We start from the raw sequence: 19,523 nt of genomic DNA on the forward strand, positions 1-19,523 counted from the left end.
TTGGGGTAAAAAGACACATATTGATGCAGCTTTTAATTGTTTTAATCTTTCATTTATTTTGTTATTTTATGTTACACTGGCCCATAAAATATTAAATTATATATATATAAAAAAAATCTTTATTTGACACTAAGCACATTCTGGCAGGTAAAATAAACTTCATTCATTCATTCATTCACTCATTCATTCATTCACTCATTCACTCACTCATTCATTCACAGGTTTTCATAGAGAGAATCAAATACTTCTTCTTGCACATCATGGTGCTGAAAGAGAACACAGAAACAGAAACTGTTGGCATTCAATAACAACACTCAAATTCTAATTATACCAATTTTTCTTTTTTTCAGGTTCAGCTCCCATACTTTCCCCCCCTACCAAACATAATCTTTATTTCACACAATTAATTTTTCCTCAGATCATTGGATAATCTTGAAGTGATCAGATAACTCATTAACAATCAGAAATAAAGTAATCATGATGTACAAATTTAAGGAATACTTTGCTAATCACCAATTTAGGGTTCAGAAAACAATATATATTCAAACATTTTAAATATGTTAGTTATATTTCTGCAACACTATGATGATGATAATAGTGTTTTTGTTACAAACACACAAGACTGCTCATAGTCTGGAGGCTTATGTGCATCAACTTCCCATTATGCATTACACCTGCTGGATTACCGTAGTTTCCTTTTTATCGAATGCTGTATTGTACTGTTTTTTTTATTTTTTTATTTGTTATCATAAATGCAAAGTGTATGTAATGAAGTATCTTCACTGCATGATTCTATCCTCAAGAAACAAGCTAGAGTTATTATGCACTGTGTTTATATATTCATGACTATATTCAAATTTACAGCCATATTTTTAATGTATGCCTATATGTAATATATAATTAATAAAAAGAGTTAATAATGTAATATTGCACCCTATTAAACAAACCTTTTTATCTGAATTTTTCTTCCTTGTGTTTTCTTCATGCGTTATCATCTCTGGATTCAATGTTTCATAAATGGAGCTTGTTCTGTGTTGTAGCGCCTGTTGGGAGGGAGTATAAGGTGATGCATAAAACCTTATACCTTATTTAAAAATTCTAACTAAAACCTTTTACAATAAATTCAAAATATTGAGACAAAGAAATAGAAATAGACTGATATCTTACCATGTAGAGTGATGCAGATGCAGCATCCTCATCCAATATCTCATGATCACTCTCCTCTGGTCTCTGCTTCGCCGCTTCATTTTTGTCATCTCTACAAGGAGGTTGATCCTAAACAAATAAGGCAAAACTAGAGCTGAAACTAACAGTAACACACACGGTTTTCTGGATAGTACACGTCTGTGCTTTTCTGGTCATTACAGCACTATCGCAATCAAAGCAACTCTGGACAGCCCATCTGGAATTACACATCTTGCATAATAACACAAAGATCATCTTTTCTGAACTGAAAGTCATTTTTAGACTGAACTTTTACAACATAAGTATTATCATCTAATTCATGCATCAAAGTAAAGAAGAAAGTGTACACAATTAGAGCATAGAGTGAATTATTACAGTATGCTCTAATGTTTCTATGTGTGGCCAAGTGTTACCTTGTAGCTCTTTATTATGCAAAGTGACCCAGCAACACTGAAGATGAGAAGAATTCCTGAGAAAGCCATCATTGAGATGATGCCACTGTCTAACTCCTCAGATGGCTCCTGGTAACCTTTATCTGGGAAACAGAGTTGGGGTGGGAGAGAATCAACAATGGGGAAATAGATAGATGTTGTTTCTGGCTCAGTTTTTGCATCACGTTTGCTGAAAGTGGCAGTTTCAGTCTAGCATGTCACATTGCTGAACTCACATGTCACATTTTTCCCCTGTCTTCTTTTGTTACCATCATTTTTATGATTCCACAATGACCCTCTTTATTCATCGGTCCAGCTTATCTATTGGCTCCAAGGCCACAAGTTTATCAAATGAAAGGTTTTTAAGTAAAAATTCATAGCGTATATATTTTAATACAGTTTACGTTTTGCCTGAGAAATTAGCAAAAGGCGACATTGCATTTCATTCATAGCTAGGGCTGGGCGGTATATCAAGTTTGTACAATATATTGATATATTTTATACGATATGGAATGAGACAATACCGTCTATCAATATAGACCTTATGTAGCCCCGCCCCTTTTCAGCGCTGCGCTCGTTGTCTTTTGACTTCCGGCTTCTATTTCCACAGCGATCTTGTATTTATGAATGAACTGCTCATTTTAAAATCTTCCCGGTCTACTGACATTTGTTAAGAAATCTGCCTTAAACATAACAATGCTCGTGATAATCTTCATTGACTCTACAACAGGTAAATCCACTTCACCAGTTAATTATTCTTATTTCCATAGAAATATACAGGGCTACCGCAAAACCGGAAGTTCAAAGACAATATTCTAAAGATGGCGGCGCGCTTGTTTCTCTGGAAAATAAGGTCTATACAGTAGTTTGATACGATACGAGCGTATCTGAAAAATAGCAGAGGACGAAGAGTGCTGCTGTGGGGAAAATGCATAATATAATTTGTCCTAAACATGAGACATGCTTAATATTTAGGGCTTTAAAATAACTCATAAGATATAGTTAACACGTATAGTTTAGGTGGCTTAGGGTAGAGTGGGGTAAGATGAGCCAGTGGGTAAGATGACCCACCCCCTGTATCTTGGCAACCGTACCATTTTATTGTCATGTGACCATATATTTTAGAAACGCCCATCATTACTTTAAAAACTGTTTTTGGCTTGTCAAAGTAATTTTAACATAACAGATGTAATGGCTGTTTTATCAAAGCAAATTTGTCCAGGTCTAAAACTATTTATGATGCATATTGGTGATTTAGCAACGTATAAAACCATGCAAGTCATTAGGTAATTATTATTCTAAATTGGGAAACTAGCTTGTTTTTCCCAAAATGGCAGCTATGGGGCAAAGTGAGCCAAATGCTGTTGGGTAAATTGAGCCAGCGTTTTAACTTACCGAACCATAAGGCACTGAATTTAAGTTAAATCTGAAGTATTAACTGGTGTCATTTCAATGTAGTATTACGCAACTGGTTTAGTTTATCTTTATTTTCGAGTTTATTTGATAGGAACACAGTGTACAAGTACACCAAATCCTTCTCTGATATGAACCAGAGGATGTTTAATCATATATATCTTTCCACCTGTAGTCTCTAATGGCTTAACATGGTCGATATTGCAGAAGAACTACCATGTCAAGATCAAGAACCTTTTGACTAAAATGTTTATTAGTTTCAGTGACATTTATTTGTTCTTATTTAGTTTTCATTTAATTTTACTTAAACTCTCTGTTTAGTCTGTTTATGGGAAGGTTACAACTTTGATGTTCAACACATTTTTTCAGAAATGCAAACAATTAAAGATACTGAAATTTCAACTTCATTTGGTTGGTTTTATGTAGTTTAATTTAGCTTATTATTAAATTAGTTTTAAAATAGGTACATTATATTCAAAATTTCACATGGGTTTGATTCAGATTCAGTTAGATGGTCCGTTTACACCGACCTACTGACTCAGCTCAACTTACCCCTACCCTGGGGTAAATTGAGCCAGATGAACACACTTGCGCTGTTTAATGCTAATGTGTTTGTGGTGTTTTCCTCAGTGCATAACTTACATTTCACAGGTATATTCTCCATCTGTAAATGTTAGAAAGTATTTCCATTTTGCTGTCAGGAGTGGACAAGTTAATTTCCGCTAAACTTCAACACTTAAGTGAACGAGCGCCACCGTGCACATGCGCATGAAACAGACGAAGCGCCATGATTCTGACTAAAATATACATTTTGCTAAAATATTTGTTGTTGAACAATAAATATGCCATATGAAGAATTTTTAGAATTAGTCTGTTTTTTTTTATTTTTTTTTTTTATTTATTTTCATTTTTAGTTCAATGAATTTAACTTCTGCTTTTAGATTGTAATGTTACAATGTTAGAATGTAATGTGATTTGACCCTTTTTTGCACATAGACTAGGCCTACATGGTTCAGTATATTTGTTTTCATAGCCTTTAATATGAACATTGTTTTTAGGACAACATTGGGCAGGATGTGAAATAAGTTTTTTTTTTTATTTTTTTTTTTATCCAAATAGAAAAATGTTGCAAATATCGAGATATATACCGTATATCACCATTCAGCCAGAGATATGACTTTTTGGCTGTATCGCCCAGCCTTATTCATAGCACACATAAAAAGTAAGACCTATCCTGGATGATCAATGATCTATAGACTCACCCCTCACATGAACCACCCAATGCACTTCCTTATTTGCATAACGAAAGTAGTAATTGCCAGAACTGGAGCTGTTGTGCATTTCGATACGTGCTGTCAGCGACACTGTACTGTCAAATAATTCACTTTTAAGTTTTTTACTCCAAATGTTCTTCTTTTGAGTGTAGCACACAATGGTCGAGCTGGAGTTTGCTGGAATGCCCACAGACACGTTGAAGTCAAGAATATCTCCTGCTAGTGCCACTCTGGTTCTGTTCAGCATAGAGAGTGCAGCTTTGGCTGGAGGGACAGAGGAAAGAGCATGGTGTTATTGAACCATCTGTGCTCTCCTGATATTTTCATAACTTTCTAATTCAGCTTGAGAGGGTGTGGGTGAGAAATCCAGCATTACAATAATATAAATGAAATAAAACACACACAGCAATGACATAAATAATGATCAACTATACCTTGAGTTTCCTGCCAACAGCACAGAATTACGATCCAACACAGCACAGATTTGACAGCATACATCTTTATAGGTAATATAAAAAATGTTATATTATCTTTCATTTAAAAACCAAAAGGATCCACGTCTTTTTCTTTCCTTGCGTTGTTTCATCAAAGCTTAAATATTACCATCCACATCGTTTCCAAAAGAAGTGGTAAAGAACTGTTTTCTGTTCAGACACCACAGGAAGTTAAGCCATATTACTTCACAGTGGAAGTTCACAGGACCCTAAATATCATGAAGTGCAATCTCGGTACCTCATGCAGTCCTCAGAAAACACTTCCTCTCTTACTCCACAAGCTCACTTCCTTAATTTCTGTCATTTTCTTTTGCTGGTATATTGGTAACGTAATAATTGGCCTACTCAGATTTGAAAATAAACATTTTTGCCCGTTTTCACAGACAGGGCTTAGATTAAGCCAGGGTTAGACCTTATTTCAATTAGGACATTTAAACAGGTTTTATAAACGTACCTTAAAAGAAAAGAAAAAACATTACTAGTGTGCATATTGAGACAAAACAATGGCACTGACATATTTTAAGATATGTCAGTGCAACCTGCTTTCGGTTAAGACAGCTCAAACATGCATTTTAGTCCGGGACTAGGCATGCATCGATTCGCGGCGGAAGAGCAACCTCTGACCTGACGCCTGACGTAATGACGAACGCGGAAGCGCAGAGGATAGAGCAAAGCAAAACACCGGTCACGAATTAGAAGTCTAAAACTAGAAAATTTAAAGGGATAGTTCACCCAAAAATTGTTTTCTTCAGTCGAACGCAAATTATGATTTTTAACTGCAACCGCTGCCGTCTGTCAGTCAAATAATAGCAGTAGATGGGAACTTGAACAATAAGAGTCGAAAAAACTTCCATAGACAAATCCAAATTAAACCCTGCAGCTCGTGACGGCACATTGATGTCCTAAGACACGAAACGATCGGTTTGTGCGAGAAAACGAACAGTATTTATATAATTTTTTACCTCTAATACACCACTATGTCCAACTTCGTTCAGCTTCCGGCTAATGAGGTCTGATCGCACTCTGTCAACGGAAGTGATGTATCGGGCGAGACTTCACTTCCGTCATCACAACGCATTTTTTGACCTCACTAACAGGAAGCTGAACGAATTGGACATAGTGGTGTATTAGAGTTAAAAATTTATATAAATACTGTTTGGTTTCTCGCACAAACCGATCGTTTCGTGTCTTAGGACATCAATGTGTCGTCACGAACCGCAGGGTTAAATTTGGATTTATGGTCTATGGAAGTTTTTTCGACTCTTATTGTTCAAGTTCCCATCTACTGCTATTATTTGACTGACAGACGGCAGCGGTTGCAGTTAAAAATCATAATTTGCGTTCGACTGAAGAAAAAAAGTCCTCTACATCTTGGATGCCCTGGGGGTTAGCAGATAAGCATCAAATTTTCATTTTTAGGTGAACTATCCCTTTAAATGGAAATGTCGGAGGATTCCGATATAAGAGAAGAAGAGCTTAAATTTGTTGCACAGCCCTATTTGTGTGAACCGCAAGAGGCGTCTAAGCTTACGATCCTGCGTCATACATTGCATCAGGTGTTACATTTTTGCCGCAAGTCGACTTGCGCTGTCATCTGTCGGTAGCTAGTTATTTGAATTTCATAAGTTTTAAATATGGATTTTTGTCTTACAAAAAGGCATAACTTCACTTCGAAAGGCCTTTATTAACCCCCTGGAGCCGGATGGATGCAATTCACAACTATTATAAAGCTTGGAGGAGCAAGGATATTTTAAAATATATTTCCGATTGTGTTCATCTGAAAGAAGATAGTCATATACACCTAGGATGGCTTGAGGGTGAGTAGATCATGGGATAATTCTCATTTTTGGCTAAACTATCCCTTTAAGCCTTGTCTGTGAAACCAGGAGTTTACTTTTTAAACAAAGTTTCAACATTGAAATGTAGTTTTTTTAACAAAGTGTGTCAAAAAATTCAGTTCAGGTCTTTAAAAAAGGTTACAGACTCTTGTCAGATGCTTAATTGTATGCAGAAATGGTAGGCTAAGCGTTTTTACTAAGCCAGTAGCCAGCCTAGTAGTCCGAATCTGGGAGTAATTGGGTTTAAAAATACTTTGCCCACCAGGTGGCAGCAGAAGAATACATGATACTTTACTAGAAAGCGCCTGACTCTCATCAAATAACGAGGACTTCCAAAATCATCAAAAACGAATTACGTAATGATTACATCACTGTCACTTAAATACATATAATTAGCACCAGAGCAGATAAATCAAAAACAGCAGTACATAATCGTCCAAACACACTTTAGTACCACCGTTTAGTATGACTTTAATGTAAATAGGCTATATATAGAAAAAAATATATAATATATGATTTAAAATAGATCACAGGCAGAAAACGTAGATCAAATTTCAGCCATAAATGCAGGCTGCACATACCTCACATATTCGAAATAGTCAAATATTCAAGCTCCACTTGTATGATAAAGATAAAAAGACTGAGATAGAGAGATAAATGAAGAGCGAGGAGAAGAGAAGAGTGAGGAATTCAGTTAGAAGTGACAAACTGCCTTATTTAATGAGAAACAGGTGCATGTGTGCCTTGTGACTGCTGAGCTGAAGTAAAGGAATACTCTCGTATAAGCCAGGCAAAACTGACCTCACATACCACAAAAACAGAGGGAGAGCAAAAAAGAGAGATAGAGAGAGAGAGAGAGAGAGAGAGAGAGGCACAACAAATATAACATCTGGATACCAGGGAATAAAAATATTTCCTGTCCCATAATCTTTTTCATCCTTTCTTTCTGCAGTCATTATGACAGTTAAACGCATGATACAGAGCAGGTTAATTTCAGGCTACTTTTATGAGAAATTTCAAAAAGAAGAAGTTGATTTTTTAAAAAGAAGAAGTTGATTTTGAATTATAGATGTGTATATTTATTCTGCAGTTCTGGATATAAATAGCGTAACAACCACACAAGTTTTTATTGACTGTGAGGTTGAGGAAATTGTTTTATGACTGAAAACGGTCTTCTTGCATTAAATTAAAAAGTACGATCAAGTCTTTATCAAGGTAAATGATATTACCTTTGGCACATAATGTTTCTTACATCAAAATTATAAGACATAAAATATAAATCTGGACATTTTTATCCTTAAAAGACATTAATTTATGTGGCACAGAAAAATTCACCCACTGTAACCATGGAAATAATACAGTGAGAAGTGGAGACTGAATTATGAATGCAGTGTTTTTAATAAAGAGCATTCCAACTGAAAGGCACATGCAAGTTCAGTTGTTGCTCAGCAATGTTAAAGAGCCTTTTGATTGAATAACAGAAATCATGTGAGACTACCTGATTTATGAGACGGACTGCTCTGCTGAACTGCTAGAGTAGCCTATCTCTCTCTCTCTTTCTCTCTTTGTGTGTGTGTGTGTGGTCCTGGTAAGATGGGTACAAAAAATATTGATTTCTTGATTTAAATTGATTCTATTTTTTACGAAGTGATATTGATTCTTAAATCTCAAGAATCAAATGAATAAAGCATTGTAGTGCGCCTCCCATCGAATAAATCGCAATAAGCTTTATGCTTTGTTACTTTTGATATGAAACAAAGTCTCAGATTTTGTGAAATTCAAAAAAAATAAACCGTTTTATGTGGCGTGACAGATCGAACTGATCATGAACTGATCATCTCTGCTTTAATACCAGTTACAGTGCGAAATATACATGAATGAACATTGGAAGGTATGTTAAAAGATAGAGTACAACTATAAAGTACAATCCATATTATGTCTCTCATGTAATAGCTCAATCAGTGTTTCAACCGTGGAAAGACGGCAATAAACAATGTCACGTAACGTCACGGTTACCTAAAAAAAAAAAAAACATATTCAGTGACTATAAACAAAGTCCCTCTTTGCTATAAACTTGTTAGTCAGCAAGAAAAATGAACTTTAGAGAGTGGCATTTTGCTAAATATGTGCACCACATTCATTATAATTTTTTAATGTTCTTCGATATTTAATGCATGTTTAATGCAAGTTTTTATGACAGCCACCATATTAATGTTCATATTTCAAAAAGCCGAATTGGAATAGAGGAGTAGGCTAGTAGCATACTGATATATAGCCTAATACTTTAGTATAAAAAAAAATGTAATATTAAAGTATTAGAGGCACACATTTATTTATTAATTTTATATATATATTTTGTATTATTTATTTGTGTTTCTTTGTTTTATTTATTTATGTTTTATTTATTTGTATTTTAGATTAATAACCTTCTTCAGAACCTTTTAAAATCTCACAACAAAGTAATAATTTTGACTTAATCTATTAAAATAATATTTGATTAATTAAAGAAAAAACAATTTAAAAATTGCTATTTTTATTTTATTTATTATATTTTTATTTATATGATATATAGTACCAGGGGGGCATTCCAGAAAGCAGGTTATGTGACATACCTGGGTATGTTTGAGAGTAAGTAAGCGGATAACCTCAACTTTCGGTTCCAAAAACGGAGGTAACCTTAGGCTATGTAGGTAGCCATAGCAACTTGCTCTCTGAACATGTTATGTTCAATGTTTAGTTGGCTTAAGAGGAATTCAGATGTGTGTTATATTATCAATATGATTATATTAATGTATCTACATTTGTTATATAGTTATAGTTATATACACAATGTTATATTATACAATATATAAATGTTTATTCAGTTCTATATGAATTTTATTGTCATCTCACACTTGGATCTGCTTTTTATCCTTTATAACAGGACATTTTCTATGCTATAATTTCTATAATAAAATACATATCATATATGTGATATCTTATTAAATAATTAGCATCAAACAAACAATATTAAGATTAAAAATGATTGAAAAACCACCCAATAGGTGGTGATGTGCACCAAGTAGGTTATGTAAATCGCCATTAAACAAAAGAAGAAGAATGAAGTCTGTTTCTATGGTGAATCATCGATTCGTCGCTCTGTTGAGAATGTCTTGTGTGTTAACCGGGAACATACTCTGGGTCGGCTGAACTTATTTTCGGACGCATTTCTGGAACCAGCATACCTCGAGTAAGCAAGGTTTGGGTTAATCAACCGAGAGTTCAGGGTATATGAGACAGTTAACCCTGCTCTCTGGAATACACCCCTGATATATAGCCTATCCAAAATAATCGATATTGAATCGAATCTGAATCGAATCGCAAGCTTGAATCGAAATACAATTTGTATCAACGCCCAGCCCTACTGGTAACCCTTTGATATGATTACCAGAAATATTTGACCTTATGGGGACATTTTGGTCCCCGTGAGGAGAACAGCTTACAAATCACATTAAATTATGTTTTTTGAAAATGAAGAAAGTTTTCTGTGAGGGTTGTTTTTAGGTTTAGAGGATAGAATATTAAAATTGTACAGTATAAAAATCATTATGGATAGTGCCCATAAAATGCTTAGTGTGTAGATTTGTCTATACTTGTGAGAAAATGTCCTCACTCATAGAGTCAAACATGTTAAAAACTGACAGATGAGGACATCTGAAGTGGTTATCACTATTTGAAATGCTCATAAATCAACTAAATCATGTTTTGCTTCAAAATGTCAATAGGTTTCAGTAAGGGTTTGGTTTAGAGGTTGGGTGTAGCATTATTTTTATTATAATGTCTATAAAATGTCATCACTATTTACTGTATGTGTGTGTGTTTGTGTTGCTATAAGAGAAAAAGGGCACATTATCAAATGGAGACAACATCAAATAAATCTTAGAAAAAAAAGGTGCACATCTGGAAAAGGGTGATAGTTTGGGAGGGATTGAGAAGACAGAGGCCAACAGATGGGGGGGGGGGGGGGGTAAAGAGAGAGAAAAAGAAAGTGGGAGAGAGAGAAAATAGAAAGAAAAAACAGAAGGGAGGGGGAAGAGTAAAACAGGAGAGAGAGAGAGAGAGGTGAATGTACACAACATCATAGCTGTTATGCAGGGCAGACATAAGTTTAAGTGTGTCTGACTGTCAACAGACTTCAACACGGGGTTCAGAAAGAAGAAGATATTACAACAGAGGAGAGGAGGACAAAAAAAAGAGAGAAAGGAAAGCCACGTCTCGTGAGAAGTAAGTAACTTTTAGTGTAATATAAACCATTGAAAGTATATGTACTGTAATATTGCACTAAAGTGGCATCTGTGTCCTGCATTTTTACTACTCTGCTATTTTCCCTCTCTCTGCTGGATATATCATTCCTATCCTGCAGTTGGGTCAGTCTAGATCTCATAAAGCATCAATTTTACATCAAGTGTAAGAAATCAATAAATCCAAATGTTTATATCTGTTGTAAGTGTTTGACTGCATTCATGTTGTCAGCTCCTTTCTCTCTGCATTTTAAAGCCTGCATGATTTGGATAAAAAGGTGTGAAATGGGTAAAAACTGACAGACGTGTGCTGATGAAATGTGATTTTCGGATTCTTGAGCACATCCAGATCTCTGCTATACACCACGATTTGAAGCCATTTTGAAAAATGCCTCTATTCTGACTCACTCAAAGTCAGTTACTATGATCTCCAAGTTCAATATTATGTAAAGCTCTCTCTCTCTTCCCTCTGGACTCCCTCTCAGTGAGGAGTCACTCCAGTTTCTCTTTGCTTTCCTGCATCATTTCTCTGCAATTTGATTGTTTTAGTCTAATGATCATGTTTTAGCAGTTCTGCTTTCTCACAGTTATCTTACCTCAGAGAGCTCTCTCTCTATGCCTCGGTCATTGGGCCTTAGCACAAAGGAGATTTTCTTTCAAATAAACTAATTGAGTTTGCTATCAGTTAGGCCAGTCACAAGACAATCAACCCGTCATCCATCTCCCCTCTGTGTTCCTGAATGAACTAGAGTCATTCTTTTAAATAGACTGGAAATTCCCAACACTTACGTGATTTTCCTTTGGAAGTGAAGGGCATGAGGCATTTTCATGAAAATAAAGCATGAAGCTAATAAAATAAAGTCAATTTTACTTTTTCAATCAATGGTCAAATAAAGGAGGTGTTTATAGAAAATGAGTTTGAGATTGTTTATTTATTTAATTTGTACAATATGATGTAGCCCTACTGTAGAAATAATCCAAGTGGATGTAACAATTTTGTTATAAAAGTAATAATTTTGGTAAATACAAATAGCTACAAATTTTAAATTGTTTGTTTAATCAAATATCATTTTAACAGATTACGTAAAAAACTTTGTTGTGAGATTTTAAAAGGTTCTGAAAAAGGTTATTAATCTAAAAATAAAAATATATAAAACAAAGAAACATAAGCAAATAATAAAAATAAATAATACAAAAAATATATAAAAATAAATAAATTTATTTATTTATTTATTTTAAAAAAGGAGAAGGAGAAATTGACAGAGATGAGTCCGACACAGAAGATATAATCGTATAAAAATGCAGGCCTCTGCACTATTTTCCACAGTATTATCAGACCCTAAAACACTTCTGGCTGTTTGTCCTGGAAAAAACAAAGTGCTCTGCCGTGTGCCAGATGTATTGGCAGGGTAAAGGTTTAAATCTCTTGCCTTACATTGGGAGTGTTCTTAGCACTTAGTATTTCATTTTTTGCTATTCCTCCCTGTCTCTCCTTTTCATCTCAGCCACTTCTTCACCATGACTGTTCCTACGGCAAAGAAGATACTGATGGTGCCTATGGTGGTTGTTGTGTTTTTGTCTCCATGCCTTGGGATGAGCAACGAAGTGGATTATGGAAACTGGAACTACAGAGAAGGAGGTAAAACATAAATAACATATATTGGTTTTATATATAGAATGAATTTAAAGGGTTAGTTCACCCCAAAATTAAAAATCTGTCATTAATTACTCACCTTCATGTCGTTTCACACCCGTAAGACCTTCGTTCATCTTCGGAACACGAATTAAGATATTTTTGATGAAATCCGAGAGGTATATGACTCGTCCATAGACAGCAATATAAACAAAACTTATAATCAAGCTCCAGAAAGGTATTAAAGACGTCGTTTAAATATTCAACATGACTACAATCTTAATTTTATGAAACGACGAGAATACTTTTGTGAGCAAAAATAACAACAAAACCTCAATAACTATATTCAACAATATCTTCTTTTCTGTGTTATTCTCATACACTGTTCAAGTTCAGTGCTTCCAGGATCTACGTCGACTGTTCTGGACCTTGAAAGTGTTGATTATATTGCTGTTTATGGACGAGTCATATACCTCTCGGATTTCATCAAAAATATCTTAATTTGTGTTCTGAAGATGAATAAAGGTCTTATAGGTTTGGAACAACATGAGGGTGAGTAATAAATGACAGAAATTTCATTTTTGGGTGAACTAACTACGGTGGCCCAGTAGTGCACAACACAACGAAATTAAAAAAGCAAACATAAGTTCACACCACAACGAAATTAAACCACAACACAACAGAATCGAGCACAATGCAATGGAATCGAGCCACAACACAACAAAATAAAGCCACAACACAACCGAAATTCTCCCGACCACTAGGGGGCTCTCAGAGCTCGGAAAAGTTAGTGTTCCTTGCCACTGTTCTATAGAGTCGACAGTAATATCAATACCACGATTAGTTTAAACAGTATACCACCGTATATCGACATGAAATATTAATTCAATATCACCTACGTGCAAAATAGCTTCATATTTATACTGATGAAGGGAACGTCTGCCAAGTGGTTAAAACGTATAATTTGTATTCATTAAAATTACTTTTAACATTTAAAAACAGACGTATTCAAATTCCAAAGCTTGTCAGTCTTACCAACAGGAACTAACAACCTTTGGAATTTGAACATGTCTGTTTTTTAAATGTTAAGTAATTTTAATGAATACAAATTATACGTTTTACCCCCTTGGTGGAATTGGCAGACGTTCCCTTCATCATGCGCTGTGGTATCGCGTCAAATCATTCACAAGTATAAATATGAAGCTATTGTGAATGTAGTTGATTTTTAATTAATATATCATGTCGATATACAATGCTTACATACTTAAAACTAATCATGGTATTGATATCTTTGTAAAACTGTCGAATTTATAGAACAGTGGCAAGGAATACTAACATTAACGAGCTCTGAGAGCCCCCAAGTGGTCGGGAGCATTTCCGTTGTGTTGTGGCTTTATTTTCGTTGTGTTGTGAACTTATGTTTGCTTTTTTTTTTAATTTCGTTGTGTTGTGCACTACTGGGCCACCGTAACTAACCCTTTAAGAATGGTAAGGTGTTAAACTGAGTTGAGACTATTATTATTATTATTAGCTGGAAGCAATATCAATTTAACCTTGATAAATAAGCATGAAAGTGGTGTAGGGTGAGCATAATTTTATGAAAATTCTGAGGATATCTGCTGAAATTTGTGTGGAATTCTGAGGGAATGTCCTGTGCATTATGTGATGAGTCCATTTTTAAAAACATCTTCAAATCATTGTGTTGGTCTATGTAAAAAAAAAAAAAAAAAGGAAAGAAAAGAAAAAGAAAGTGGGTCAGTCTGGACTCAACTGCAACATGTTTGTTTAGATTTACAGATTCATGGAGCTAATATTAAATTCAAGTCACATTGTTGACACCAAATAACTCATACCCTTATCTGTCAGCATAGTTAAAACACAAACAGACATCTCCTAATTCCACCCTTTAATGTTAAAGCCCTGTAGTCCAGTGAAAGAAACCTGATTAAACCCATTCTGAAGTATCAGACAGCCTCTTGTCATATGGTCGCCGGCCTTATTAAAGACTAACCTCATTGTCTTTGCCCTCACGGCAGCGGAGAATGTGAACGTGGCTAACATACGCAGCGTGACTCGAGTGCTGGACGCCTGGGGCAAACGCATATTCAAAGATATCAAGACTCTCTTACACTCACAGCCCAATGCCCTTCTGCCAGACTACTCCAGGTAACACATTGTACTTCCTAATACCTGTACAAATTCATTGCAAAGACTTTTTATTATGGTGTTGAAGTACAAAGCATTTAGTGTTAACCAGCCACTAATATTCTATAACATGCATTTTTCTACAACACTTACCTGTTAAAGTAGCCAGGCCTATGTCTCTTTGCTATGTTCACTAAAGCTTTCATGTTTTGCAAACTTTCACTTAAAGACTTTCACTTTTTTTTTTTGAAACACATGAAAGCTGCTTGTTGGACTATTTTATATAAACAAGAAAAATTCACCATCCTATGGGGTTTGTTATCCTGAAGTCGGCAGTTTAACAGACTCACTCCCTTAGCCCTAAGGAGATTGTTTTCATGAAGCTTCTAAGCTACAAGCACTGAAACAGCACTTAAAATGCCAGGAAATGATTTCTCAGGCACACATGCTGTCTGAATGACTGTAATGCATGTAACATTGAATAATGACACTAGGTCTTATAATTCAGACTGAGACTGTTGAAGCTGATCTCTTTTATTTTATCAACTGTCCAGTATCCCACTAGTGGCAATTACCAGATAACATTGAAGACATTCACCACCATTTAAGCTGAATCTAAAGAATCCTGTAATTGAAACGTAGGCCTACTATTTGGAGTTGTTCACAAAGAACACATTCTTGTTTAACCCAGAACCTTTTTGTCTTTTTCCTTTTTGATTATTTTGCCTGTGTTAATGCCAAATGCATACATTTTGGCACAAGTATGTATTTGTATTGAAATGTTACTATTTCACCCCCATTTCCTTTAATTAATCTATATTAGGCTACATGTGGTACACAAAATAGTTACACTCAGGAACTTAAGGACAAAAATGTCCCCATTGAAACCCGTTAAAACCCATTCAAATTTTAAACCAAGGGCCATAATTATAAAATGATGCAGTCTTTGGTAATAGGCTTTCATTCTGTTGGCAAGGTTCTAAGATTAATTTTTTTTTTTTACAAGATGGCACCATTTTCTCAGATTAAAAGCTATGAACAAATACTCGCTTTTTTCCTGTTTTCTGCATATTATAGCCAACTAGATGAATTCTGCAGCTATAATTGTGGGTGTGTTGGATGTCACAGTGTGGTTTGTAGGCCTTTAATAAAAAAAAAAATGTGTGTGTGTGTGTGTGTGTGTGCGCACGTGTGTATTAATATTTGAGAGAGAAAAACTGTACTGTACTGCAAATCACAAATTTCAGGTCTGTCTATACCAGTGGAGCTTTGCAGGCATTTAATAGGAAAAATTTAGTCCTGCGGCCAAACAAAATCTTACTGAAGATCATTTTTTGAGATATCAACCTCAAATTTGGAACAAAACTTGTTTAGATTTATGGCAGGTTTTGAGTTAAACATTTTTTCTTAAAGGTGCCCTAGACTGAAAAAGTGAATTTATCTTGGCATAGTTGAATAACAAGAGTTCAGTACATGGAAATGACATACAGTGAGTCTCAAACTCCATTGTTTCCTCCTTCTTATATAAATCTCATTTGTTTAAAAGACCTCCGAAGAACAGGCGAATCTCAACATAACACTGACTGTTACGTAACAGTCGGGATCATTAATATGTATGACCCCAATATTTGCATAATGCCAGCCCATGTTCAAGGCATTACACATGGGCAGGCAGTATTAACGTCTGGATCTGTGCACAGCTGAATCATCAGACTAGGTAAGCAAGCAAGAACAATAGCGAAAAATGACAGATGGAGCAATAATAACTAACATGATCCATGATTACATGATATTTTTAGTGATATTTGTGAATTGTCTTTCTAAAAGTTTCGTTAGCATGTTGCTAATATACTGTAAGATGTGGTTAAAGTTACCATTGTTTATTACTGTATTCACGGAGACAAGAGCCGTGGCTATTTTCATTTTTAAACACTTGCAGTCTGTATAATTCATAAACACAACTTCATTTTTTATAAATCTCTCCAACAGTGTGTAATGTTAGCTTTAGCCACAGAGCACTATCAAACTCATTCAGAATCAAATGTAAACATCCAAATAAATACTATACTTACATGATCCGATGTATGCATGCAGCATACATGATGAACATCTTGTAAAGATCCATTTTGAGGGTTATATTAGCTGTGTGAACTTTATGCTGTTCAAGGCAAGCGCGAGCTCCGTGGGCGGGGAGCGGGAGATTTAAAGGGGCCGCAACCTATATATCGGTGCATTGTTAATGATGCCCCAAAATAGGCAGTAAAAAATGAATTAAAAAAAAATCTATGGGGTATTTTCAGCTGAAACTTCAAATACACATTCAGGGGACACCTTAGACTTATATTACATCTTTTAAAAAGAAGTTCTAGGGCACCTTTAATTATATTAGACAAAAATAATGTTCACTAATCATTTTCTTAATTTTAAACCTCTATAACTTTTTTGTTTTAGATTAAATCTTCTTAAAATGAGACCAAAGTGAAGTCTGTGCTCCAAGCTGCAAATTTTTATGACAGTTTTTGACAGACATTTTTTTGTCCTCTAAGGACCACTTTTTTTCTCAGCGCGTTCTAAAAGTTCATTAACTTCTTTTAAGGGGGGAACTACAGACAAAAACATTGTTTTTTCAGGCACCTGTCAATTTTGAGATTTTGGGCTTTTTGGCTTTTCATAAAGTGTTTTTTCAGACTGGTGGAAAGAAAACATGTATATTTTAGAGCACTTTATCTATTTGCGTCTATAGATTTCAATGACAGTAAATATCTTTAAAGGCCTTTTTCTCAAAATGAGATTTTTCTCCTGAGTCAGAAATCACCACTTCAACAAAACTTACATACACCAAACTTCACAGTTTTATCCCTGTCTATATTCTGAGGGATTTGTTGATATAAATTTGCCTGATTTTTACAACATTTTATTCTATATTTTATAAACGAGAATTTTGAAGCTGACGTCATCCAATATTCAGATTTTTGTTCTAGAAATGTATGCAAATTAGTGCATATTTAATTATATAACGCCTAATTTGCATATTCAAACTCAACATTTTAGAAAACTTGTAATACAAAAAATGTTTGCAATTTTTAATGTAATCAATCAGCTGGGGAAGTATGGTGATATCTATTAGTTAATTTTTTTACCCTATTCACCTGGGGTGTCTCGCCTTAACTCAAGACACGGCACAGAGAATAAATACAACTACATACCAATGTTTACAGATGCCAGAAGAGAGATTAGCAGCAGTCTAGCTGTGAAAATGCTACAGACCAGATGCGCAGCTGAGTAGAGGAAATTGTCGAGAAGGTCTTAGTTTCCCTTTTGTTGTTGATCGTGAAGCGGCAGGACTGGACAGTTGTCATAATGTGGTGTACAAAGGACTCGTCATCCTATGGCACCGAGCGTTTTAACACACCTGGAGGCAGTAGCAGTTTGACCTTTTGAGATTTTGTGAGGCAGGTCTTGGCTAGGAGGACCAGACGCTCAGCCTTGTCATTTTAAACTACGTCCTGTTAATTTATGCTCTTTGACTTACTGACCCCACATTCTAGTGCACTAAAATGAATGTGAAATCTCCTTATTCACATCAGTGATGCATAATTGACACAAAGTTATCTATATTAACAGTTGAGTTGAGTGTGCAAAGTGTCCTTATATGAAAAAAAATGTTTGTTTTTTAAAGTTGTTTTTTTTTTTCTGTACAAATCTGCCAAACCCTTACAGAAGCCTACACTCTTTTTCGTTCTTGTACAGATGTTGCACACATAAACACTCTCACACATTCCAGTCCCGTCTCACACTCTCTTCTTTCTCACAGGGTTCGTCCTCTCTCGGAGTCCCTAAATGATCTCTTCAGAGAAGTCTCCCACTTACAGAGGCGCATCACAGATCTTAACAATCGCCTAGCAACCCTGGAACCCTTCCTCCGTCATCATGGTTACCGAGAGGAGGGTGAGGAAGGAGGAGATGGCAAGGAACTGGCTCCTCAGAGTGTGAAAGGAATGGGACAGAGTCAAACGAAGTATCCACGGCGGTACATGGTTCGAGTAGTCCGTCCAGTGAAGAGGGTGGTGAGAACCAGACGAGTGAAAGTGTTTAAAAATGCAAACGGAAGGGTCAAAGCAAGTGAAAGTGAGAGGTAGAGGCAGGTCAAAGATTTGCAAATATTATAATCAAACATATTAATGTTATTCATTAAATACCCTTTATATTGGGGATAAAACAATTCACATATAGACATGTAAGTATACTATATAAGCCTACATTCGTCATCTTTTGTCTGTATTCCTTCATGTTTGGGTCTCAAAGGTGCGATTAAAGTTCCCTGGCAGAAAGACAAATGTTGGGAATGTGGATTGTGGAAAACCTTCCCAGCAGGATAATAAAAAAAACAACAACCTTGAGAGTAAAAACAGACACTCTAGCTTTTTCCAAACAAAGCTAAAGCTATACAATCAGTTCTTATTTTCTGTGGAGAATCTTTACTTGAATCTCTTGTATACAGAGCCATTTGTGTGACCGGAATAAAATCAGGTGAATAAATTCTCATACTTTAAAATATAATTATGTCTGTTTTTTTCATGACTGATTACTTATGTTTTAACTGTAGTCATATATTAAACTAAACACAGGGGTTGATTGGCAATATAATACTCGCATCTCTTTGCAAATTATAAATTGCAAATTAAATCCTTTTTTGTGGGTAAAACAAAACACACATTCCTGAATTTTTTCATTTATAACCAAAATTATGTTGTGCAGTTGGCACAATATTTATATATCTACATAGATATTGTGCCAACAAACCTGAAACTGCACAACATAATTTTGGTT

At 35.1% G+C, this 19,523-nt stretch overlaps 2 protein-coding genes across 3 annotated transcripts; one reads left to right on the top strand and one right to left on the bottom strand.

Moving 5' to 3' along the window:
- Positions 1-26: 26 nt before the first annotated feature.
- On the bottom strand, positions 27-4,983 carry si:ch211-243a20.4 (uncharacterized). The gene is made up of 6 exons (XM_067404907.1): positions 4,738-4,983; positions 4,292-4,567; positions 1,599-1,720; positions 1,168-1,275; positions 948-1,043; positions 27-266 (listed from the first exon to the last, which is right to left on the bottom strand). Exons 1-6 carry the CDS (start codon positions 4,838-4,840, stop codon positions 216-218), a joined length of 756 nt encoding a protein of 251 aa, XP_067261008.1. The 5' UTR covers positions 4,841-4,983; the 3' UTR covers positions 27-215.
- A 4,803-nt stretch (positions 4,984-9,786) lies between these two features.
- si:ch211-243a20.3 (uncharacterized protein LOC100151507 homolog) lies at positions 9,787-19,232 on the top strand. Of its 2 annotated transcripts, XM_067404910.1 has the most exons (5): positions 9,787-9,864; positions 10,807-10,898; positions 12,421-12,554; positions 14,585-14,714; positions 18,508-19,232. In XM_067404910.1, exons 3-5 carry the CDS (start codon positions 12,434-12,436, stop codon positions 18,830-18,832), a joined length of 576 nt encoding a protein of 191 aa, XP_067261011.1. In that variant the 5' UTR covers positions 9,787-9,864; positions 10,807-10,898; positions 12,421-12,433; the 3' UTR covers positions 18,833-19,232. The 2 variants fall into 2 exon arrangements, with proteins under 2 accessions (XP_067261011.1, XP_067261009.1); XM_067404908.1 differs by lacking the exon at positions 9,787-9,864 and having other exon boundaries at positions 10,749-10,898.
- The last annotated feature ends 291 nt before the right edge of the window (positions 19,233-19,523 follow it).

Source organism: Chanodichthys erythropterus, chromosome 12, assembly GCF_024489055.1.
Source record: "Chanodichthys erythropterus isolate Z2021 chromosome 12, ASM2448905v1, whole genome shotgun sequence".
NCBI classification, from domain to species: Eukaryota; Metazoa; Chordata; class Actinopteri; order Cypriniformes; family Xenocyprididae; genus Chanodichthys; species Chanodichthys erythropterus.

Excerpts from the sequence above, each read along its gene's own strand:
- si:ch211-243a20.3 (XM_067404910.1), top strand. The coding sequence starts at position 12,434 with ATGACTGTTCCTACGGCAAAGAAGATACTGATGGTGCCTATGGTGGTT. Across the intron at positions 12,555-14,584 it reads CTGGAACTACAGAGAAGGAG|CGGAGAATGTGAACGTGGCT; the intron begins GTAAAACATAAA and ends CCCTCACGGCAG. Across the intron at positions 14,715-18,507 it reads CTTCTGCCAGACTACTCCAG|GGTTCGTCCTCTCTCGGAGT; the intron begins GTAACACATTGT and ends TCTTTCTCACAG.
- si:ch211-243a20.4 (XM_067404907.1), bottom strand. The coding sequence starts at position 4,840 with ATGAAAGATAATATAACATTTTTTATATTACCTATAAAGATGTATGCT. Across the intron at positions 1,721-4,291 it reads TTGGGTGGTTCATGTGAGGG|ATAAAGGTTACCAGGAGCCA; the intron begins GTGAGTCTATAG and ends TCTGTTTCCCAG. Across the intron at positions 1,044-1,167 it reads CATCTGCATCACTCTACATG|GCGCTACAACACAGAACAAG; the intron begins GTAAGATATCAG and ends CCCTCCCAACAG.